At 31.3% G+C, this 26341-nt stretch overlaps 3 protein-coding genes and 1 non-coding gene across 4 annotated transcripts; all 4 read left to right on the forward strand.

The window, feature by feature from the left end:
* Positions 1–2878: 2878 nt before the first annotated feature.
* LOC114077684 lies at positions 2879–2975 on the forward strand. The gene has a single exon (XR_003579057.1). It is a non-coding gene; the product is annotated as a small nucleolar RNA Z221/R21b (small nucleolar RNA).
* A 2640-nt stretch (positions 2976–5615) lies between these two features.
* LOC107022614 lies at positions 5616–6354 on the forward strand. The gene has a single exon (XM_015223210.2). It carries the CDS (start codon positions 5726–5728, stop codon positions 6062–6064), a length of 339 nt encoding a protein of 112 aa, XP_015078696.1. The 5' UTR covers positions 5616–5725; the 3' UTR covers positions 6065–6354.
* Positions 6355–9890: 3536 nt separating this feature from the next.
* On the forward strand, positions 9891–24295 carry LOC107021266. Its single transcript, XM_015221891.2, has 6 exons — positions 9891–10214; positions 10459–10564; positions 12028–12072; positions 20110–20218; positions 22705–22948; positions 23672–24295. The coding sequence occupies exons 1-6, from the start codon at positions 10167–10169 to the stop codon at positions 23858–23860; spliced, it is 741 nt and encodes a 246-aa protein (XP_015077377.1). The 5' UTR covers positions 9891–10166; the 3' UTR covers positions 23861–24295.
* Positions 24296–24721: 426 nt separating this feature from the next.
* On the forward strand, positions 24722–25618 carry LOC107022618. The gene has a single exon (XM_015223214.2). The coding sequence runs from the start codon at positions 24845–24847 to the stop codon at positions 25466–25468; it is 624 nt and encodes a 207-aa protein (XP_015078700.1). The 5' UTR covers positions 24722–24844; the 3' UTR covers positions 25469–25618.
* The last annotated feature ends 723 nt before the right edge of the window (positions 25619–26341 follow it).

Below are 26341 nucleotides of genomic sequence, written 5' to 3' on the forward strand. Positions count from 1 at the left end.
TATATATATAAATTCATAGTCAAAGCTTAACAAACTACTTCATCGTTTTTCAATTATGTGATATAGTTTAACTGACGATCAAATTAAACTAATTTTTTCAAGAACAAATTGTAAATTATGATATCAAACACATGAAATATCAATTACTATTAAAATGGAAAAGGATATATATATAGGAATGACAAGAAAATAATATCACTTAAAATAAGAAAAGACCAATAAAAATATGACACGTAGGAGATAGCAACACTAGTTTGAGGGGCTAGATTTGGCGATTGGAGGAAACTTGTAATTTAGGCAACTACAAAATTCATGTTTGGTCGACCATATGCTAGACAACAATTCACATCTTGTTTAGACTGGACGATAACTACAACTATATTATATATGTGCACACAGTTATAATTACTAACAATTATTGCCAAAAAAAAAGGGCTCAATCTTTCATTTGTATATTCTTTAATTGACCTCAAAATCTAAAATTGTAATAACTATAGAATATTTATAATTAAGTCATATTGTGAAAGTTTGAGAGAAGTTAGTTAGGACGAGGATGAGGATGAAGAATGGGATATGTTTTATCTCCAGGAATTAATTGATTAACTACATAATTATAATGTAAGGAGATTGTTGAGGCAATAGACCTAGGAAGAGAGAATTTCGAAAAATTTTATTATGTATGAGGTACAGCTAATACTAGTTGTATGAGATATTCATTTATTATTTTTTTCTTTGAACGGATGGAACCTATACTTTGTTTATTTTCTTTGTCTCCTATTTTTATTTCTTGTTTTGCTCTTTCCTCTTTTTTCTCATTTTCAGTTTTTTTATTCTTTAATTAATTTTGAAATCAATTTATTTACGGAACCCTTTAATTAACCTCTCATTTTGTACATATGAAAATAATTTTTTACTTATTTGTTTTAATCGATAGTTTTTTTAAAAAAAAACCTATTTTATCATTAAAAAAGCATGAGCATATAAAAGCTCAAATTTATGTCATAAAAATTGAAAACTAAAACAATTTATATTTCTTTTCTCTCAATTCTTATTTATTGTTCTATAAAAAAATTTCACCTTCATATTTCATATAATTTATACTTCTACTTTTAGAATTTATTTAAAAATTATTTCTTATTTTATTTTAAAAAATTAATGTTTAATCATGAAAATTTGAAAGATAACTTTTCAAAATTGAAGGTATATTTCGAATTTGAAAAAGTATGTTAGTACAATCTTTTTTTAAACTCATTTTTCACTTTTGATATTATTTAAAACATGAATGTAATTTCTATTTTTTTTATAAAAATAAAAAATAATTTTATTTTCAACTCTTGCTCCATATATTTCATATAAAGTAAAAAAAAACATATTTAAATTCTATGTTCAAATGCCAAATAATTTTTAATGTTTAATTTAATGACAAGTGTTTCACTATTATTTACAACTTTTTTTTTTATGTAAATTTAATTATATTGCATTAGACATTCATTTTACTAAATTAATCGTATTTATCATTTAAAAATTATGCTAATTTTTGATATCTTATGTAGTTATAATAAGAATATTATTTCGTGAAAAATATTTTTTGTTAAAACAAAATAAATAAATAAATAAAATATATTTTTATCTATACCGAATAAATTTGGGATAGTAATTGCATATAGATTTAAGATAACATAAAATTAGAAGAAAAATGACAAAGAAGAAAAATCAAAAATGGGTCCATAGATTAAAATATATCTATAATAAAATAATGCATCCCTCTTACATAATAAATTTTTTTGAAAATTACACATATTATTCATTGACCAAGAAAATCGCGTATGGTAAAGTTTCTATAAAGGTTCTCTATAAATATTTGGAGTCTAAAGGGTGTATGTGTTATTTATGTTAAGTCAATTATAAATATCTGAAATGAAACCAAGCTCCGAGGTGATTAGACAAGATATGTCAAAAGTATTTCAATCTACTGAGGACATGACCAAATAGAAATATTAATCTATAGATAAAAAATTAAGGCAAAAATTAATTAGTAAGTAGCTATATATAGATAAGTGTTATTGCACTTTATGTAGGAGAGACGGTGAGTTAACTTCCTTCCGTCTTCTCCAGTATTATATATTATAGTAATCGTGTAGCCTATCTTATTCTTCGATATGTATTACCGTCTATTATTGCTTAATTTGTTTTATACCTTGTTGCTATCATTTTTTTTTACTGTACTCTACTTTGAAAATCCTTGTTAGAGTTTTGATAATTTATTCACAAAATTTTCTTTATTTTATAAATGAAAAAGGGTTATATCTGTCTTTATATTTTTAGAAAAGAGTTATATTTATCCTTTGTTATACATTTTGGTTATATTTGTCTCTACCATCTAACTTTGGGTTTATATTTATCCTTTGAATTGTTAAGTTTCACATCACTCCTTTTTTTTATCCTATGTGTCTTCTACATGGATATAATACTTTCTAATTTAATTATCATACGTCATCTCCAAATAATTGAAAGAATTAAGTGAAAAAATATTTTCCAATTATTTCCAAGAATTTGGCAATCCGAGATATTTAAACACAATCTGCAGCTTCTTATAACCAAGCGGACTTCATCATCTTTTTTGTACCATATAAACGACATCACTAAACAATTGATCTCCAAACCTACCTACCGCCGTTTACTCTTTATTCATCAAAAACTTGAGAAATTGAGAAAGAGATGAAAATTTTTGGGAAGCTTTTGGCGTGAGTCGTGGGGAAAGATAAATCTATCATATTTATGATATGAAAAATATTGCCTACACCGCCAATGCCCATAACTTTCAATTATTTCTCCCTTTGCATACAATTTCTTTCGTTTTTTTTTCTTTTTCCAGAAAGAGTTGTTATGAGATTTAGAGATTGTCATGCACCACTCTTACAAATTTAATTGGAGTGATAATAAATTTCTCATATCCATTTTATTTTTTGGATCTTATAAATATAAATTACACTTTAAATTTTATTTTTAAATTACACTAGAAATATTATTGATCATATTTTTAATTTAATAGAATCTTCTTTGTAATCAGAACTTTATAGCATATTTAAAATCATAACTTCTAATCAAAATTATTATTTTTTATATGTGATGTAGAGTCTTGTTTTATTTTTAAAAAAATACCATAAAACGTTTAGAGGTATGATATATGATCTATGATCTTGGTCACAACATGGACAACCCCACATGTTTGGCCATTTCTTATCTGTATATACTTCATGTGATTTCTGATTGTACACATGGCCTATACATAACGACAATTGCTTTAATTCTTCAACTTTCACGTGGAGGATTAGCAATTAAGACACTTGTTCAATCACATTTAATTTACTTAATCACATAAAGGGTGCATTTATGGGTGAATAAATTGCCTCTTCATTTATTCATCATATAAACTAATCTCAACTATTAATTATTTTAGGAATCAGTCTAACATCCTTGAAACCAAAGAACCACATATGTCGTCCATATTGATCTACATGTTTATGTTATATATATATATATATGTACATTATAAATTTATTTTAATTAATTTACAAGCAGTAAACATATTGTAAGCCTTAGCTATATTAATTAGCATGTACAAGTTGCTAGAATTACACGAGTAAGTAAAGTTGGTAAGATTTAATCAGTAGGAGAGTCAGAATAATGATATGTGTCTATTAAAATAAAAGAAAAGAATATTGTGTTATTTGCGGTTCAACTTCAGGATTCCTTCATTCAGAAGACACACATTATTAATACGACAAAGACATAACTTTTGTCAAAAGTGTCCAACTTAAAATATATATATATATATATATCCTTTAAATATAAAATTTAACACATAAATATAATGTAATTTTCTGACGAAAAATGTCCAACCATTGAAATGGTTATAGCTACGCCCTGGCTTTAATCACCTACAGGAACTAACCTTCCATTCATAGTAACCCTTTAGATAATTAGGTTTGAGAATCTGATCATAACCATGTCTTTTTAGAAGATCAAAGTTCCCTATCTAATCTTAAGAATATCCTCTTCAATTTTTTTCTTAAGAATCCAAATTAAATGACATTTTGATATATTTTAAAAATTAGATAAGATAATTTAAAATATTTTTTATTTTTTAAAATTACGTACCAATTTAAACATGTCATTCCATTTGAAATCAAAATCTATCTTTTAACATATAATAAATTAATATCTTCGTTATTTTCCCCCTTTAGGTATAATAAAAAAGAAGAGAGGGAGTAGAAATTCATGATTAAGTTATTTTCATTAAAAGAAACATATCTTACCAAACAAAAATTCTATTAATAAACTTCTTTACTAGAGAAGAAGTCATTTTCTTTACAACTTACTCAACTTTTAACTTTATATTAATTGCTTTAACCGATAGTTAGATATTATAGTTAACTTTCAATACCAAAAAATTCATTAAACACTTTTTGGGTATTATAGTTAATATTATTATAATTTTTTAATATTTATATGTATATATTATGTTCAAAAATATATATCAAAACACACAAACCAAACACGAAAACATGTGTTTCATAAAAAAGACTCGTTTGTTACACGCCAAGTCCCACTAAAACATCTTATTGTTTCTCCAACTGTACTTTTCAATATAGAGATTAATTAGAATATTTAATTCATAATGTAGCTAGACATCATTATTGATCCCTAGAAATCAAATCTTTTAATGGCTATATAATTCCTAGAATAGTATAGGATGTAAAGTAAAAGTGCTAATATATAAATAAAATATATTATCAACTAATAATATTATTTTTCATATATCATGAAATCTCGTTATAATATATACATACATATATATATATATATATATATATCATTCATGAAATTTTCAGACAAATATTGTCACTTGTCACTATAGAAATGTTTAATTGTAATATTTTTTCAATTATATCTTATCTTTTGCAAAGTCTACATAAATCCAAAAAGGATATTTGATAATTTTCTTTCGTGTGATTTTAGATCGATATAATTCTATGTTAATATCTTCCCTCACCATAATTTCGTATTTAAGTAGTGTATTTGGTGATCAACACACGACATGACCATATCATTACAAGCAGATTAATTCCTTCTCCAATTTTATCCCTAATGCTTGCCTCTAATTGAACCAACTCACAAACTTGATGATCATTTTTTATTGTATCTAATCTTATATGATCGTATACATTAACATTTATGTTTCTACTATACTCATTTGGTAAATGTGTTGAATTTTATTGACCATTCACACATAATATATAAACATTATTAATCACATTACACACTTTTCCATTTCAACGTAACCTTCCAATTTTAAAATCACAAAAGCGCAATTTTTTTAAAAAAAGATAAAATTAAAATAACTTTGTCAACCGAAAGTAAAATATAAGAAAATGACAATGCAATATTTGCTGTTTATTTATTATTATATGCAAGAAATTAAAGGCACCACTACTCAATGACCCTACAATGACCAAATTGTCTCATTTCTCACTGCCCCATATGTCCCATGTAACATGGAGGAAATTATGGCACCTTTAATTCCCCTCACTATATAACTTCTCTTAAGCCCCCCTTCTCCATTCACACACACACACAAAAAAAAACTTAGGAAAAAGTACCAATAAATCTCATAAAAAACAAAGCCAAAAAAGGTACTTTAAAAAAAAAAGAAAATTGGGTGATGGAAATAGAATTGGCAAAGTGTGATTGTTGTGGATTAAAAGAAGAGTGTACAATAGAGTACATAAGTGAAGTTAAAGAGAATTTTGAAGGTAAATGGCTATGTGGATTATGTTCAGAAGCTGTTAGAGATGAATTTAATAGAGGAAAAAAGAAGCAATATTTTATTGAAATGGAAGAAGCTTTAAAAGCTCATATGTCATTTTGTAGAAAATATAAGTCTAATAATCCTGCTGTTCATGTTGCTGATGGTATGAGGCAAATGTTAAGAAGAAGGTCAGGTGATTTGTCAACTAATTCTTCTTCTAAGAAGTATACAAGTAGATCAATTACTACATAATAAGTAGGAGATGTATCTTTCTTTTTTCAAAACGTATCGAGTTCGAGCATTAACAATATATAAAATTACTAATATATGTATATACACTTCTCTTTTTAATAGATTTTTATATATGATATGAATTCGAATTAGTCAAATTAGCTTAGCCAGTTTCACATGTAATTAGTTAGAAGGTTGAAAAATAAGACCTCACGATCCCTTTTGATGACTAAATCTTAATGTACCATCTTTGTGTTGTACATATATAGAATGTTAGTAATATTTTTTAGTGGAGAGTACTATTGTGTTTATAATTTTGTTTAATTTCTCTTTGTTCATGAGAGTTTATGTTGTTTATTTTTGAGTGAATAGGTTAAAGAGTTCTTAAATTTATAGTATTGTTTTTTGATTTTTATATTTAAATTATTGGACGTTTTTATTTTTTTGGATTACAACTCATTGCAGATTAAAAATCTTCTGTTGAATATACTGAGATAACTTGTTAGGAGATAAGTGTAGATAAAAAAAGAAGTCTTAAAAATTAGTCCATCTAACAAAATTAATTCTGGGAGTTGTAAGAATATTATACCTAATATATAATTTAGATACGAAATTCGCTAAATAATGATAGTTTTAAAGAAATTTTAATAGCCTAATATTCACTCAATTTTTCTCCAAGTCAATTTTTTAAGATACTTTTACAAGGTAATATTTACGTAGCATGTTATATTTCTCCAGAGACAATTTTAATATAAGTTCATGATAGTTTGGAGAATTCTTCAACTTGCAAAATAATGATAATTTGATTTTCTTTTTGGCCAATTCAGTCTTTGTTTTTTCCTTTTAAGTCACTGAACTATCATAGTATATTTTTAACAAAAAGGTATTTTTCTACTTTTTCCACATGATAATGAAGTTTTTAATATTTAAATCTAAGTGCACACGTCAAAAATAGAAAAAAAGTAAAGTTACTTTAGAATGACTCACTACAACACTTTCTGCTGTAGATAGGATTAGTTCACCCACTTCAATTAGTAATCAAGAAAATGATCTAAGAGACTCAACTAATTAATTACTCACGACTTTGATTATCATTTCAGCATATAATTAATAGTATGACTTACATAATTAGTTGATTTAATGATATGATATTTCTTGCATCGACATCGAGTTCAATCAGTTAAATAATAAAATATAACTTAATCATAAATAAATTGAGATATATAAGCTAAATAAAATCAATATTCATAAAATTTTAAATTTAATACAGAAATCATAAATTCACGTGCATCATGTATAGGATCGTATATCTACCCATACATTAGGTTAAGGTGGCTCACATTGATGATTTGGTTCTTCTTTTTGATATAGATTGTCCTAACACTAATATTTTGTGGTTCTGTTATTTGTAGTTTTGATGATTTGACAAATTCAGGGACCTTGTGAAAAAATCTGGTTCTAGCTGCCAGCTGGAGAAATTACAAAAAGTTGGTGCACAGTCTCAAACAGTGGCAGAAGTGGCAGACGCGCCAGAATCCTCAGCCAATGGAATTGTTTTACGTTTTGTGACCTTTCTACATAAACAAAGTATCCCCATATTCACAGTTAGTTTTTGCAGCTTGAAAAAACATATTCAAGAACTCTTGCAAAGGCTTAGAAAATCAAGCAGAAAAAATATTCAACAACAACAGAAGCTCAAGTGAACATTGTGTAGTTGTTTGGGAATACTTTCTTTCGATCTTACATTGTAAACTGATCCTAAAACTATAAAGGAATCGGTGTGGTTTGATCTGAAATTCTAAGTTAGTTAGTTGAACTAATTTAGTGGGCAACCTTTGTGTTGCTTAGAAAATTCTAAATCATTAGTAGGGTGGTTTAGTGGGCAATCTGTGAGATTGCTTAGAAAATTCTAAGTTGTCTAGAGTAATAGCTTAGTGGGTAGAGTAACATCTACTTAGGCTCATCAAGCACTAGAGTTATTGCTTGTTGGTGAGATTAAAATTTTTTCTCACATTTTGTGTAACCGATTTCCTTTTGCTTGTGAAGATTAGTGAAACGGTTGTGAAAATCCTGTGAGACAGGTCGTGATTTTACTCCCTTAAGCAAGGAGGTTTCCACGTAAAACTCCTCTGTTATTAAACTGCATTTACTTTTTGCTATATTCTCATTTGTGTGTCAAGGGACCTGATCCATTGACTGATAATGGACGCACATACTTTAACAGATTCCTTAGCTACAAAGCAAATAAGTGAGTTGTAAAAGTAGTGTTTTAATCAAATTGACACTGAGATATAGTAGGGACTCACATTTGTTGTCATTCTATAGCGATATAATATGTAATTATGAAAATAACAATTTTATTTTGGATATATATATGAAAAAGACTAAAGGGTTGAAGGTTATTGAATGATTATAACATCTCTTATATTGGATATGATAATATCAAAAAATGGTATAATATTTATATTATAATTAGCTAATATAAATATTTAATAATAGAGTAAGATATGATTATATTTTCTTGCTACGGTGATAAATGTCAAATTATATACATTGTAACAAAAATAACTTTAGTGGCAATAAATATATATGTATTAACAAAAAGTAATAAAACTTTTAAAGAAAATATTCACAAAGAGTGCTAAATGCTGCTAAAAATATTAAACTATTTTTCTTAATTAATTATCGATTAAAAGACATTTTTGATGTAGTAATATTTAATGTATATGCAAGTTTTGCCTATTCCTATCACTAATGATAATAAGAGCTAATATTGTTTTTGCTCTCTTTGAGTTAGGAAATTACACTTAATTACTTTGAAAATTAATGGTCTTATCGTCTTAGAACTAATAATCGACTTACTTCATGAGTTAACTTTTAAGATTAAAAATTAGTATTTGTTAATTTGAAATTTTATACACCAAATAAACAAAATCAAAGTTAATTCAATATTCACTCATGTATCTCACATATTGCAATATCATTAGTTTTAAAAATAGAAAATTTAAACTGTTGACCCTCATTCATTTCATGAGCAAACATTCAAAGTTAAAAGTAAAAATCCTTAAATTTAAAGTTCAAAAGCACCTACCTTAAAGATAGATGATTCTTGTAGATGAAAAGGAGTTCACCAATTTGAATGACCCGCCAATTCAAGAACAACAAAAATTGAATTAGTTATTGATTCAACTGTTATTCACAATTCATTTACATCGCTTCTTAAAAAAATGATTAAAATAGTCCTTTTATGTTTGATAGCAGGTTCAAAGTAATCCTTTAGGTATGCACTTAACAATTTTGGTTATTTAAGTTTGTCAAAAATTATTACTTTTAATTATCATCAAATATTATTAAATTTCGCCCGTTAAATTTGATAAAAATCACAAAAGATAAAAAAGAAAGGAAATTAGCGGGAACTTGTGTTTAGGGGCATAATATTTGCACTTTAATGATATATTCACTTTATTTCTACGGTCTTTGTGTAATTTTCTGTCATGTAATTTAGGCTATATAAAATATCTTTTAATGTTTAATGTAATATTTGATATTGCATATTTTAAGATTCGACAAGACTTTCTTGATATATATGTTTTCTTTGATATAGTTCACATCAAATTCAATGTATAGAGTTTATTGTTTAGTAAAATATCGAAGAATGATCAATTACTTGTTTGATTGGACGTAAATTATTTTAATATTAGTTATTGCAAAATTATTATCTCACCCCTGAACATGTCATAAAAATGACACTAAAATTTTGGGATAACAAAATCCAAAATAAATTATTTTACAAATTTATTCCAAATAAATATAAAATAAATTTATTTTAAAACAAACTTTAACCTTGATCTCTTGTACCAGACGAATCCTAAAAGTACTAATACTAATTCCACAAAATAAGATTTGAGGAAGATCGGAATTAGAGAAATTATTTTTGATTGATATTCTATTCAATTACATTTGATTTTTATTTTTTTCAAAATAAAAAAATTCAACAAAATCAAAGGATATTTGTCATTTTTTCGCCGTTTCTGTATAAGGAGGATCGAGATCCCGGAGTTGGAGTCGGAGCCGTAGCCGGAGCCGGAGTCGGAGTCGGGGCAGAAGGGAAAAAAACTGAATAATGGCGGAAGCTCTCTTCGAGCTGGAAGAAATTCTCATCTCCAGAAAGGTACCATTTTTAAGCACTAACATTCAAATGGACTTTCTTCTTTGCCCTAAATTTCCACTGCTACTGTGCATTAACCTTCAGGAAAATAATCCTTTTCTCCCCTTTCTATTTGATTAGGTAATTCGTACTCTTTGTTCTTTTTTCCCCTCTTTCGTTTTTCAGAAATTAAATCAAGGTGCATTAGGTTTTCTAACTAATTTGCGCAGTGATATTTATTTGTTTCTTTAATGATAAATATTTGTAGGAAGCTCTGACGAGTGAAGAAGCTAAACTACTTAATTCATGGAAGCAAAATGCTGTAAGAGATTTTGGCATTGGTGCTACCGGTGCTTCCATTGCCACTTGGTTAGGTACATTTCCCGTATTATTACATTGTCAAGTAAACTATGATTGGAGTGTCTTTTGTTAGTTTTAGTAGTAGTACTTTTAACATAAGCTTCTTCGTAGTTGAGTTTTCCTTGATAAGAGAAGAAAAAAAAAGTAGAAGCAATGAAGACGATGGTGTTTGACTGGATATAGTGTTGAGTATATTTAGTTTGATAGTGAAAATATCACATCAAAGGTTAAAATTGAACAGATAAATGGATTTGAGTTCTTGAAAGAGGTAAAAGTTATATAGAATGATACTATTAGTGGAGTGTTGTCAAACATTTCATTTTGGACTGTCCTAATAGAATGAGTCTAGTATAGAATGGGGCAAAGGGAGTATAGTAAAAAAAAAGGGGAGGGGGTGTTTCATTGATGCTTTTATGTGAAATTAATTTTAAAGGAAAAGGTCCCTCTTTTGGATGGTGAAAGGCGATAAAAGACGACAAGGGCTTGCCTCCCCACAAGACGAGCCTTTTTGAAGTGCGGCCAAAAAATTAAAATACTTAATTGCATAATCAAATAATCAAAATCTCAATAGCAATAACATATAAACAAATATTTCAATTCAAAAACTGAAAATAGGTGGTACATACTTAGAACTTGAACGAGAAAAAAATAGAACAAAAATCAAAACAGTGAAAAAAAACAAGGTAGAAGTGACCTTGAAGTTTGAAGAAGAGGAAGAATGAAAAAGAAATAAAGGAAGAAGATATCTGAAGAAGAAAGAACAACGTATTGGTTGGATTTTGGAGTCGGAGGAATATTCTAGCTGGTAGCCCGAGGAGTTTAGTCGAAAACCTTAAAATTACCTTTAACTTTTAAAACTCTATATCGGTCGCCCTTTTTAAAGAAAATACAAAAGGCAACGCCTTTGTCACCTCTTGCCTTTGTGGCCATGACATTGCCTTTTGATGATCACCTCGCCACAAAGCTAAAAGGCAATGAAGGGTCGCCTCCCCTCCCCTTCCCTCCCCTCCCCTCTCGCCATTGGCGACGAGGCGATCGCCTTTCACAACACAGTGTCACGCTTCTTGAAAACTTTTGAGTAGAAAGAGGAATTAATGCATCGGATTCGAGAGTATCGAACTTCTCTTGTTTGAAAGTATGAAAACCATTGAAACGGCATTAGCAATAATTGGAATATTTGGCAGAAATATGTAAATACGACCCTAAAAAGATTGTTCCAGAATAAAAGGGAAATGATTACCAATTAACTTTCTCAAAAAGAAAAAAAGGGGAATGGTTAGAAGAGGTTCTCCAGCAGCTAGAAATAGGGTTATTAGATAAGTCAGAAAATCGTCCTTTATCACTCATTTGTCTAGGTGTTGCTCTGTATTATATCCACTCTGCTTGCAGAAATTATTTCTTTTCTCCTCTTCTATTATTTGCTTTTATATTTTTGACCAAACACCTAACATAGTTCTCTCAATTTGTTTCTTTGCAGTAACCAGAAGGCTGAATAACCTAGTTCGTATGAACCTGACAGCAGGTAAGCTCAATTTGCAATTTCATTATAATATTTTCAGAAATTGACTGGGCTTTTTTTCCATGTTTATCTTTTCTGCCTATATGCCAGTCACCCTTGATACTATCTGGTTTCGTTCCATGTATTTGTGGACTTGGTAGATAGTGACGTGTTTTAAGATGCCTTTTAGTGACTCATGTTCAAGTGCTCAATAAGTTTGGTTTTACATATTTGTTGTTTAAAGTGAATATTTAAAAACTTGAGTATCCGTTTAATTCCTTAAGTGGTCACTAACTCTCAAGTAGATGAAATTACCTAGTAAAGTCACATATCTTTTTATTGTTCAATAAAATCACTCAGCCTACTATTATCTCTTACAAAATAACAGTGACAGAAAAGCCAATTCAGTCAACCCTCTGTATGCTTCTGACCTTTATTCCTATTTCTGTTCTTTTTCAACTATCTATGTGCTCATTCTCTCCATGTAGAGTAAAAGCTAAAAGACTAGTAATTTAAAGTAGTTTTTATGTAAATTTTGTATATTTAATGTTTCTTAAAGAATTCATGTCCAAATTTACAGTGATAATTTGATGGTGTCCCTCATCAGGAAATTCTTTCATTTGGCATGGAGGAAGTATAGGATATCAAGTTTCTGGAATTGGGTTTATTCTGGCAACATAATTTAACTACTTAGTTATATCTGATACTATAGATCAGTGGCTGTTTTATTTGGTTCTGTCAATTTTTATTTTGTTAGGATGAAGCTTAATTTTTCAATCTTTGTAGTCATTGTGATTTGTGGTTAGTTTGAACTAATATTATGAATTGAACAAGTTGAAAGCTTGTTTTAATAAAAAATCCCTGCTAAGTTCCAAGGCTGCTAAGTTCCAAGGCTGGCGGTAGTCCGCACGGCCATACAGGTCTCAACATTTGGAACCAAATACGACAGGATCGCTTGGATGTAACTACCGGTTCGTTTATGAGTTAGATAGTCTGAGGATGGAAGGATCTTTTACGGTTCCAACATAGCCCACACAACGCCTCACACAAGGCTTATTATGGGCCTCAACAGGAACTCCGGACTAAGCCAAGATCTTCCCACTTTCGGACTACACTATTTCGACCCTAGAAACATCGGAACAGTCCAAGTTCCATGTTGTCCACAGTTAAAAGGTTGATATTAATCTGTCAGTAAGTGTTTAGCCTATCATTTAGGCTAGATGAAAATAAAAATAATTTTGCAATAAGAATAATAATAATAATACCTTAAGTAGATCTTCAAAAGCAAATAGCAAGAACAACTGAAATTTTATTTACCTTAAAAGTAAAAATTTACAAGAGTAGAGAGAGGAATACTAAAGATGTGTGGCTCCGTGTCTGCTTTAAAAAATAGAAAAAGGATTCTTTTATAAAGAAGGATCTAAGAAAATGTTAAAAACTATGACATAAGTGCTTACATCATATTATATTATTGAACCGACATAGGGTCCCACTACTTTATAAAAGTTTGAAAATATTAACAATTGATTCCGTTCTTTTAGTCCTTTGCTATTCCTTTGCCTTTGGACTCTTTTGTGCTGGAAGATTCTTCCACTTGATTTTGAAATTGTTGCAGGAATTCTTCTATGTCCATCTCTTCAGTATTTTGAGATTCTCCTGCTAAGCAATTTTCTTCATCTTCATTAGAAGTTGTTACTGACATATCATCTGTAACATTTTTCCCAAATGTTTTATTAAATCTTTTTTTATTTCTTCCATATATGAAGTAAGAATTTCAGATCTAGAAATTATTCCTCCTTTCATCTGTATTTTTCTGCGTATTTGTTTGAAAGGACTAATTTCTTCCTTCCCAACCATTGTGTCTGTCTGATTTTTATTATTCTCTATTGAATTTTTGATAGAGTCTATTATTTCTCTGCCATGAAGCTATCCTTCTGCATCCTTGTGGAGTAATTTACTCCAGAACTTTGTATGAAATTTTCTTTTTAAACACGGAAATCCCTGTTCATCTGCTTGAACTTTTATTGTCCATTTCATTATCCAAGGAATTGAAAATTCTATAAAAAAATACATTAAGGATATTCCTTTAAAATATATATCCTGTTGCTGTAATTGTATAACTTTAGATGAAACATCTATCCATTCAACATATAATTTTTTGTATTATTCAGGAAGAATATTTAATGTAGGACCGTATAAAGTCCACCATTTACAAAACCAATTTGGTATATGTTTATTAAAATTATTAGAACAAATTTTAATAAACCATGAATGCTTTCTATTAGCATTTTCGTATAATAAAGCTTTATTAAAGCTTTCAATATAGTCCCAATAATTAAATTTAACTACAGTCTTTTGTTCGGGGTGAGTATATTCTCTTTCCATCATAGTGCTTGTTCCCCATTCTTCTGGGGTAACTATCTTTTTTATTATGATTTTTGAAAAGTTATAAACTTTCTTGGTATTCGCTGGGTAGAGATGCTGAAATTCAGCAGACCCCATTGATGAGAGTATAATCTCATAAAGCATCATGTATTTATAAGTAGGTACAACATATGATGCCGTATCAAAATATCTTGTCATTATTTGCCAAAGATCATCTCTCCATTGTAGATCCCTTGGTTCTAAAATGAGTACTATTTCATCTATCTCGTTCTTATCATATATTTCCACATTTTCTATAGCTTCTTCATTAACTATAGATGAATATGATGGCTGAGTTTGTTGTTTGGATTGTATAAAATTCATAAATTCTCTGTACATTGGATGGTTGACATCAATTCCTGATATTCCAATAGATGTTCCTGTAATATTTGCGGCTATTCGCCTTTGATTTCCTAATTGAGCCAGAATATTATTGTTTCCCGTATGCATTGTTCTTCCTCGGAGTTCTTCCTCTAATTATACCAAATTGGTTTTGTAAATGGTGGACTTTATACGGTCCTACATTAAATATTCTTCCTGAAGAATACAAAAAATTATATGCTGAATGGATAGATGTTTCATCTAAAGTTATGCAATTACAGCAACAGGATATATATTTTAAAGGAATATCCTTAATGTATTTTTTTTATAGAATTTTCAATTCCTTGGATAATGAAATGGACAATAGAAGTTCAAGCAGATGAACAGGGATTTCCGTGTTTAAAAAGAAAATTTCATACAAAATTTTGGAGTAAAATACTCCACAAGGATGCAGAAGGACAACTTCATGGCAGAGAAATAATAGACTATCAAAAATTCAATAGAGAATAATAAAAATCAGACCGACACAATTGTTGGGAAGGAAGAAATTAGTCCTTTCAAACAAATATGCAGGAAAATACAGATGAAAGGAGGAATAATTTTTAGATCTGAAATTCTTACTTCATATATGGAAGAAATAAAAAAAGATTTAATAAAACATTTGGAAAAAAATGTTACAGATGATATGTCAGTAACAACTTCTAATGAAGATGAAGAAAATTGCTTAGCAGGAGAATCTCAAAATACTGAAGAGATGGACATAGAAGAATTCTTGCAACAATTTCAAAATCAAGTGGAAGAATCTTCCAGCACAAAAGAGTCCAAAGGCAAAGGAATAGCAAAGGACTAAAAGAACGGAATCAATTGTTAATATTTTCAAACTTTTATAAAGTAGTAGGACCCTATGTCGGTTCAATAATATAATATGATGTAAGCACTTATGTCATAGTTTTTAATATTTTCTTAGATCCTTCTCTATAAAAGGATCTTTTTTCTATTTTTTAAAGCAGACACGGAGCCACACATTTTTAGTATTCCCCTCTCTACTCTTGTAAATTTTTACTTTTAAGTTAAATTAAATTTCAGTTGTTCTTGCTATCTGCTTTTGAAAATCTACTTAAGATATTATTATTATTATTCTTATTGCAAAATTATTTTTATTTTTATCTAGCCTAAATGATAGGCTAAACACTTACTGACTGATTAATATCAATCTAAATTATGGACAACATGGAATTTGGACTGTTCCGATGTTTCTAGGGTTGAAATAGCGTAGTCCGAAAGTGGGAAGATCTTGGCTTAGTCCGGAGTTCCTGTTGAGGCCCATAATAAGCCATATGTGAGGCGTTGTTTGGGCTATGTTGGAACCGTAAAAGATCCTTCCATCCTCAGACTATCTAACTCGTAAACGAACCGGTAGTTATATCAAAGCGATCCTGTCGTATTTGGTTCCAAATGTTGAGAGCTGTATGGCCGTGCGGACTACCGCCAGCCTTGGAACTTAGCAGCCTTGGAACTTAGCAGGTATTGCGTATTTGGTTCCAAATGTTGAAATCTGTATGGCCGTGCGCACTACCGCCAGCCTTGGAACTTAGCAGGTATTGGTATCAGAGCCATGTGGTCAGTAGTAGTAGGTGATGTTAATCTGTCAGGATTTAATTATGAATATTATAAAAAAACAAGCTACTGTTAAAAACAGTAGAAAAGAAGAATATGATATATGCCTCAACAGCTTGATCTCCTTAATAAATGGACAATTTCTAAAATACAACCTAAGGTAATATACCAAATGGGAACATTTGAAAAAACGGGATTTAAACAAATTGTTAAAACCACTGAAGAAACTATTACTGTGGATTCTGACCATGGTACTTTCAGACTTCTTTCTGAAAATGATTTTGCCCCTTATAGGGAAAATTATAGATTTATGCATATTGGTCTGGTACAAGTTGCTTTTAAGCCCCTTATATTAAGAGGCTTACCAGAGAACTTTATAGCAGCTCTAAGAGATGTAAGAAATCAGAATTGGAAGAAATCTCTTATAGGGACAGTGCAAACTAGTTTGGCTTATGGTAATGTTTATTTCAATGCTTATCCTAATTTGCAGATCTCTTTAAATGACGAAAATTCACTTAATACTTTAATATTGCGTATTAAATTACATGGGTATGATTATTTTTGCCTGGTACTGAAGTTATATGTATTTGTTATAGAATATACTATAAACCTTTATATACTTTAAATCCTGTGTAAAATTATGGATTTTAAAAATGAGACCATTTTAATAGAAACAAATTTTAGCAAATCAAAAATTATAACAAGACGACCTATTAAATGGGATGAAATTGATTTTCCTAAAGAATGAGTTATTGAGGAAGCTGTTCCTCCAAGAAATAATATAAATTCGGATATATCTGATATTGAACAGACTCCAAATGGAACGGTAAGGATCAAATTTAATGATCAGAATTTATTGATGAGTTATACAGATAGTATAGGATTGCAGGCCAGGATGCCTAGATCTAACTCTTCTTATATTTCTCCAGTAGATTATATTGTTAACATTCCTTCTAGGGCTCCGACGTCCCAGATAAAAGATGAGGATAATTCCAGATCCTCAATTTCTTATACAAAAGAAGGTGAACGAATTGATAACATCAAAATAGAAAATCATATTGTCACTCCTGATATGGATGAACCTACTTTATCAGAAATGAACTTTCCAAATGGTTTTTATGGATCTAAAGGAACAACTTGATTTTAGACCGGGATCACCGATACGAGAGAAAATTTCAAATGAATTTTTCCAACCTAAATGGAAACCATTTAGAGAATGGTTTTTCAAAAATTTTGATAATAGCAGATTTTTTTACAAAACGATTTTTATAATGACCTTTTTCAAGCTAATAAAGCTATTGCATTTGTACCATGGTTCATGACAAAATACATTTATAAGTATTTTGCATGTTAGACCGTGATTATAAATTGCCGGATGGTACGATTACTAAATCATTTTTGCCACCTCAACAATCTTTCTAAATTGAGAAAGATAATAAGATTGTTCATTTCACAGCTTTTATAGATTTATTTAATGATGATACTGCTTTATTGACTACTAAACATATCAGAATTCTTATACAACAAAGTAATTATACAAATGTTTATATGAGCATTTTAGGGGAACATATCCTCTCTTTGCATGATAAGGTCAGTCATATCTGCTCTATAATAGAAAAGTCCAAAGTCTCTGACAAAGGTAGGGAAAAAGCCATTGCAAGTATCCAGCCTCCACCTGAGATAAAGGATTTTAAGTTATCAAAACTTGATAATATTGAAAGATGGTTAGAGGAGAAGTATAAAAAAGATCTAGAACTCAATCCTCTTCATGTTATAGAGGATAGTAAGAATAATATTCCTGATGAGATTAATAAAATCTCAGAAAAACATGCTAGAAAACCGGTCCAAAGGATGTTCTATTATCCTAGGCCAACCCCTCAGGATATTCTTTTAGAGGAACAAGAGTATATTGTCTCTAATAGTTTCAGTGGAACAGAAATCTATGAATGGAATATTGATGGCTTTACGGATAGACAGATTTATACGTTGGCCCATAGAATTCTCATGTACAACACCATTTGCAAGGCCAACAAAAATTCTGAAAAGGATACTGCTAATATGATTATTGTCGGATTCACAGGGCAATTAAAAGGATGGTGGGATAATTATCTCACAGAGGCTTAGAGGATGGCCATTTTAACTGCAGTAAAAGAAGAAAGTGGTTTGGTCCCCAATATAGTTTATACACTAGTTTTAACCATTATAGAACATTTTTCTGGAAGATGGTCAGATAATAGTGAGACCATTAGGACTATGCTCCAAAACCTTAAATGTAGAACACTAACTTCCTTTAGATGGTATAAGGATGTATTCCTTTCTCGAGTTATGGAGTTACCTGAGTGTAACAGTTCTCATTGGAAATCCAAATTTATAGATGGACTCCCTACTTTATTTGCAGAAAGGATTAGGAAGATCCTTATGGGAGATGGAATAAGCATAAATTATGATAGTTATACCTATGGGAAACTTATAAGTGTTTGTACCCAGGAAGGGCTCTCTTTATGCAATGAGATAAAGCTGAATCAGCAGATTAAAAAATATCGTTTGAATGAAAAGCAGCAATTAGGAGAATTCTGCGAACAATTTGCTATTGATATGTCGGAAACATCCAAAAAAGTTTCCCGGAAAAAGAAGAACAAAGATTATACAGAAAGACCTTATAAGTCTCAGAGGAAGAAGAAACACTTAGATAAGCGTGAAAAAAGGAAATCTGAAAGAAAAATTTCCAAACATGATAAATCTAATGCTTGCTACAAATGTGGAAGAATAGGGCATTATGCCAGGGATTGCAAAGTTAAGGACAAGATCAAGAGTCTTGATCTTGATGAAAACATTAAAGATTCTCTTTGCAAAATCCTATTTAATTCCTCTCCTGAAGGATCTAGCCCTGATAATAGTGAGGGTGAAGAATCTCATACTAGTGAAGATTTAAGAGTTCTTCATGAGGAAGATTATATCCCTCCTCAGAAGAAGAATGTTTGCCTTGTCAAATAGGAGAATCATGTGAAGACAAGGAGCAAAACATAGATGATTTCTATAAATATATGCGCAATTTAAGGATCTCAATATCAATCTAGACCATTGTTATTTTGTAAGAATAATAGTTAACTTGAACAATTTTTTATTGGGACGATAAAAGTTAAATTACTTTACTAGGTAATTTTACCAACTTGAGTGACCATTAAGAAAATGACCCCTTAACTTCAAGTGCCTAAATTAAGGATAGCATTTAAAGTTCTCTATTGCCTCACTGCCCTCGTGGGATCTTGCATTTTAGATATGGACGTTGATAAAATTATGCTGTAAATTGTATGATTATGACAAATTTAAGTTGCTAGTTCAAGAGAGATTTATAAGTCTCCTAAATAACAATGACCCTGAATATGTAGGGAGCACTTCCACCTCAACGGACCTTTATGTGGCGTGATTCCGGATTAGCCGCGGCCCCAAAACAGGTACTTGAGACCAGGTGGCCCTATTACATGTTCACTTTCGTGCTATTCAGAGTCATTGCTATTTAGGAGACTTGCTATCTCTCTTAAACTGTATATTACCATTCTTGTAATGATACACACTGTTCAAAATGCTTATCTGGAGCTCAAAGCTACACAAGATCAAAGTTTATACCAAAACAGAGAACATTTTGCTTTTCTTTTGGTAATTATACTACTTTAATCTTTTGAACTTTCCCCCTTCCAGGTGTTGGTTTCTATTATGGCATTAGGAGATTTGCCAAGTGTGTGGATTCAGAAATTGAACATATTCTCTCTCAGCATGGGACTCGTTTGCAAACTGGGTTGGCAGAAATGTAGGTTATTGACCAATGACAAACATTTTGATTTGTGCAAAATATATTAGTTGAGTTGCAACTCCTTAGGGGTCGGTTGGTTACTGGGATTAGGTCATGATCCCAGTATAAAATTTGGGATTAAATCCAATGTTTGACTGTTGGTATTAAGCTAATACAGGTATAAATCTTATACCAAATCTGGTATTGTCAATCTTATTTTGAATTTGTGATTATAATCCTTAATGCTATACAAGCCCATGTATACATGACTTAGTATGATGAAGCTTGGCACTTGTATTCTTGTGCTTCATCTTAAAACAATTGCTCTACTTCTATAGTGCAAGTCCATCTAAAAAATCTCCTTTTACGTATAAAAATAATAATTGCTCTGCGTCTATATTCTAGTAGGTTTGGCACCTTCTCCAAACTAAAAATATACCATTTACTATTTAATGGCCACAATGTTCAACCCTTTCCTGATTGTTCCCAACAAAGTATGAAATCTAATAAGGGTCAGGTTGTTTTAAAGAATTTGCAATAGAATTAGTGATTTTCTTTTGGATATAGGTCATTCAACGTCTAATAATTTCTGAATTAGTTTTATGACTTCATCAAAGCAGTAGTCTTTTTGTCTCTGTGTATAGTGTATACATACTAAGTTTGTCCCTCGGCAAAAAACCATTTGTTTCCAATTTTTCTGCAATGCATCAGAATGAGAATTCTCCTCTTGATTTTTGTTCAACTTGTGTGAACTCAAGTGTAGATAATTGTTAACTTGAAACGTGGTTGTTATCACCGAGGGAAGCGTCATGATGAGAATTAAAGAAGTAAATAGAGGAAGGAGATTATGAGGGTTGTTATATAACTGCTAAATTGAAGATAATTGCAAGACATAACAAGAATCTAGGCTTTGAGATTATTTGATCTTTGGTGGATTAATCCAAGTAAAAGACTTGCATAGCACTGTATTAACTTGAATCATACTCACCCCATAAAATATTGCTTTCATGTTAATTATACTTAAACATTGAATGTTCTGTGAGTTCGATATGGTCAAATCTTCATTTTGCAAGGTTAATCATCTGGCCTGGGTCATATTTGTCGCTCATTGTTAGTAGAGTGAGATATCACCTTAAAATATGGGAACTGACTGCTAGGCTAAGTGTACTGAGAGCCACCTCAACATGTTTGAATTGCTTGGCAGATGTGTAACTGGGTTATTTGGACCAACGGTATGGGTATAGTGCTAATATTTGGCAAGGACATAATAGATCATACTGCTGCCTATTTGAAACAGAACTAGTCTTTCCAGCTTTCTAGTTGCCTCAGTACTTTGTAACTGGAGTTAAGAATTTAATCTTGATATGCCACTTCTTCATCTCCCAGCACTATTTATTTAGACTTATTTGCAATATCAACTAGTGTGATTGGTTAGTAAATTTCGTAGGCTATATTATTGTTCTTCGATTTTGGTTTGTTCTTATTACTCTGAAATGGCTTCCGCCTAAGATAAGACATGTGATCAACCTTATATAGCAAGCGATTATTCATCCTTTGCATGTGCATTAGGATACCAGATGACACTGACAGTGCATTGGATTTTAAAAGATTAGTTGAGAGCTAACCAGAATGTCAAGTAATAACGAAAAGATTCTGTTGAGTAGTCCCACTTTGAAGGATGGGATGCATTTTATTTCCTCATATTGTCTTGGACAGTCCTCACCCTTTGAGTTCGCTTCTGGCGCTGAGTTAGGCTCATGGTCCATTTCTTTAACTTGGTATCAGAGTCAGACAGAACCAATTCTTGTTTCACCCGATATTGTATCCCCATATTATCTTGTCCACGCTCCAGTTGGTATACTTAAGCATGTGATGGTTTAATCATGTCCACATAGACATTTACATCGACTAGTCTGTAGGTGTATGGTAAATGGAAGTGGTAAAAGAGACTATTAAAATCACACAGAAGAAACTTGCAACCACGCATGTGATGGTTTAATCATGTCCACATAGACATTTACATCGACTAGTCTGTAGGTGTATGGTAAATGGGAGTGGTAAAAGAGACTATTAAAATCACACAGAAGAAACTTGCAACCACCTCTAAGCATCCATACAGATTTAGCTAAAGATAGCATATAATAGAAGCAAGGAATTCACACAGTACTAAAGTAGTTCAAATTAAGGTTTAGTTATTGTCACTTAAATTTGTTTGGTGTTTGCTGGACTTGTATGCAAGTGTAAGGAAGTGCAGCATTTGAAAATCACTAAGCGTGCTCCTAATTTACTGGAAGGTCTGATTTGAGCTGTGTGGTTACAGAGACTGCGCATGCTTAAAAGATTCTTCACATTTTCGTGGTTCAGGAAAAAAAATTACTTTGAGAAGTACAAACGTTTTATTTACCTGATACTAAAGCTTCTTTTGCTCAAGTGTTTTGTGGTAATTTCTTCTGTTTTCTTCCCCAACATTAACTATGTACTGAATGTATATTTTGACATGATAGAATGTTGAAGAAGTATCAGCATGATCCGCACGTATTGCAACGTGTCTCCAAACATTTTTTCTGTGAGAATGTTTATAACGACGACTCGACAGACCAGCCAAAACCAAGGTGGCGCTTTCGGAACTCCTTTGAGGAAGATGTTGCTTCTCCTCATATGACATATGATGATGCCTTTTACAATAAGAAAATCAATTCGGTGAAAACTGATCTGAGGAAGACCAATCTACAGCGCAGGAAAATTAATGTGAGTATGCAACTACTGCCTTCAAGGTTATTTAAAATATGAATCAGAGAGTAGTACTGGAGAGTGTCAGACATCTGTTATACAAGATTTTACTTATTAGAGTATGGACAAGGTAACAAATTTCGTACAGATGGCTAAAATTACTAAAAAGTAACAACCTTTTGTGAAAATTTCCTGTAATAATGGAAGCTGCATACCCCAAGCAGAATGTAGTGTTCATTGGGGCTTTCTTCTGTCTAAATGAGGAAGGAGGAGAAGCTTAACAAGTACCGGCTTGGAGATAAATACCTTCCGCTGAGTCATTGCTTTGGATGTGTTCGGTAGGAGGTAAAATATAAAAATAAGTAGGTTTATTTCTTATTTTCTTGTGTTCTTACGTGAATAAACCAAGTATTATCCTTAAAGCATTTGTACATAATCTAGACAAATACCATGGGAGGTGGGGGTGTGGAGGTAGGGGCGCGGCGTGGCGTGGTCAGGGTGAAATGAGGTGTGTTGGAACTTGGAGGGTGAGAAAGAAACGATCAATGAAGAATGCCACTTGTAGAACTTGTTCTCCTACTTCTGCTATGGAAGTCATTTTTCTCATTTTCAAGGAACTTGTTTTCCGAAAATTTTGATCAATGAAAATGTTTTCTTCCATACCCAACACAACCTTTCCCATAGCTGACTATGCAACTTTGTAAGTTATTTGTTAACTGGAGTCTTTGTTCATAAATGTAGATGAGTGCAGCAGCTGATGTTCTGGAGGCAATTGAAGACCCATTTGACTGCATATTTGGCTCTTCAGCAAGTGTCCAAGATATTCATCATCCTGACGCATTTAGCTCACTGCCTAGAAGGCGTAACTATAACCAGAAAAGGTCTCAGCGTAGGCATAGGATGCGTCACAAGGAGAACATGGATGTTTGAGCTTTCTTCAATCGACCAAGTAGACCTCACAAAAGCCGCTTGCATGTACCGGAAATTATTGCGAAAAGTAGAACTATGTGGGTGTCTTTCTGTGTTGCTGCTCTCTCCTTGATACGTGGAGTATTGCTTCATAGCTGAATGAGTCATGCACCAAATCTCTAGCTGCTAGTATATATTTATGGCTCCATTTGCATTTCAGTTATACAGGGATGATGTACAGATTTCAACATAAGCTAGTTATAGAGGATTAACACTGGGGAAGTTAAATGTTCATCTCCACTTGAAATATTTGGATGAAATCAAATTTGAGTTCTGAATTCCCAGCATGTATTAGTTAGAAGAAATAAATTTATGGAATAAACAGCTGTACTTGTTACCAATGTTTTGGCAACTCTTTTTCAATTTCTGGAAAGTTTATCTTGTTCAAGGGTATAATTGTAAGTAAAATTTTATATAGTTGTGAGCCAAATATAAGTTTAAGTATAGTATAAAATTTATTTTTTAATGCTGTGAATCAAATCAAGAGCAATAAATTAGGAATGAGGCTGTCCGAGAGAAGGTAAGAGTGACTTTTATGTCAGATAAGACGAGAAAGCGAGACTAAAGTGATTTGGGCATGTCACATGTGTAGAGAAGGCGCATTGACGCCTCAACAAGGAGGTGCGAGAGGCTAGGCTAGTCGTAGGGGTAACAAAGAGGAATAAAAATAGATCAAAAAAGTATTGAGAAAGAAATAATCAGACATGATGTGAATAATTTCTATATTTATCGAATAATTCTTAATGTATTTTCGATTATCCCACTATTTTTCATTCTATTTCCAACTAAATCTGATAAAAAAATAATGCTCTTGTTTTTCTTCTTTCCTAAGAAACCTCCACCGCCTCAAGCTCAATCCCTGTTCAATATTTTAAATCTACCTCCCTACTATTTCATTCCTAAGTTATAATAACCCAAAGCGCTTTTTAAAAAATAAAAAATCTAATGCAATTATCAATCTTCCGATCAGGGGTTAATAGAATCCCAAATTGTCCTATTGGAATTTTGAATCTTATCAACATCTGTCTTCTTCTTATTGTTTCAACCCCAACAATTCAGGGTATGAGAATGCATCCTCTCTCCTTGAATCCAAAAATTGGACGAATTGATTCTAATTTTTCACAACAGCAACAACACATTCCTAATTCCGCAATGAAGAAACTCCGGAGACTTCCTCACGTATTTAACTACTTTCTGGAATTGCCGTTCCGTTCTGATGCAGATGTGGCGGTCGAAGAGAAGGAAGGATTCTTCCGTTTCGTGGCGAAAATCGAACTAGAAGGAGCTTGGAATGGACAAGTGAGAGCACAGGTAGTAGAGATTCATCCTGGGGTAACGAAGATCGTTGTGAGAAAGGGAAATGGAGACGGTGATGACGATGAAAAATTGAATGTGGATACATGGAGGTACAGGTTGCCTGCTTCGACTATGCCGGAGCTGGCCACAGCGGTATTTGTGGACGGTGAGCTTGTAGTGACGGTGCCCAGGGATGACCATGGCCATGGAGAGTTCGATAATAGATCTAGAGGTGTTTGGAGAGACGTTGACCAACTTGTTCTTGTACAGTAGTTAACTTTTTCATATTTGATGTATCAATTACGCAAACTATTAGTATATTAAAATATATGTTTATGACGAAACTTCAATCATGTATATTATATATCTAAACTTCAAAGTCATATAAAACTTCAAACATCGAATAAAGTTTTAAACACGATATGTTCAAAGTTAGTATGAAATAGTACATACGCAAAACAACAAGTTCTTGGCAATTGTAACATACATATGTATGTTTACTTTAACAAGGTATATAGTTCCATTGAAATAATGGACACACTTGGGCTCTTTCTGTTTGAGCACATGGTGATAATGTATTAATGTACGAGTAGTGATGTATCAAATCATAATATCAAATTATTTTTTATAATGATGAAGTTCGGACTAGCTTGCACATTTCACTGTGTACTTGTTGTCTCCTATCAACTTTGCAATCAAAGTTCAGGCTGATCGGCGTCATCCAGTGTCTTTCGCTTCTGACTGAGATTTTGATTTTGCGAGGTACCACGGTTAGCTGAAAAATCCAGAAATTAACTTCATGAAAATCATTGTCCAAAATTTGAAGGATTAAAAGAATCCTACTTGACATTAGTAATATGTAGGGTATGAACTGCCACAAGATACGATAATAATAGCAAATTGAGCACTAAACCAAGATTCCTGAAATACGAAAGACACGACATATAGACAATCATCTTTAGAAAATATAGTTGCCCACCATGACCAACAAGAAGAATCACAAGAACAATAACAACAATATCTATCTGCATATATCAGACTAACAGATAGAAATCTAAGCAGTATTGCTGAAGGCAGAGAACCAATAACGTTAGCTTCATCCAAAATGATGTGTGTCAAAAAAAATGAGACATTCAAAATCTGTGA

The sequence above is a fragment of the Solanum pennellii genome, chromosome 6, assembly GCF_001406875.1.
Source record: "Solanum pennellii chromosome 6, SPENNV200".
Classification (NCBI taxonomy): domain Eukaryota; kingdom Viridiplantae; phylum Streptophyta; class Magnoliopsida; order Solanales; family Solanaceae; genus Solanum; species Solanum pennellii.

Bases quoted from the DNA above. Each gene is read 5' to 3' on its own strand.
- LOC107022618 (XM_015223214.2), top strand. From the start codon at position 24,845: ATGCAATTATCAATCTTCCGATCAGGGGTTAATAGAATCCCAAATTGT.
- LOC107022614 (XM_015223210.2), top strand. From the start codon at position 5,726: ATGGAAATAGAATTGGCAAAGTGTGATTGTTGTGGATTAAAAGAAGAG.
- LOC107021266 (XM_015221891.2), top strand. From the start codon at position 10,167: ATGGCGGAAGCTCTCTTCGAGCTGGAAGAAATTCTCATCTCCAGAAAG. The intron at 10,565-12,027 runs GTACATTTCCCG...GTTTCTTTGCAG, and splicing joins TTCCATTGCCACTTGGTTAG to TAACCAGAAGGCTGAATAAC. The intron at 20,219-22,704 runs GTAGGTTATTGA...TTGACATGATAG, and splicing joins CAAACTGGGTTGGCAGAAAT to AATGTTGAAGAAGTATCAGC.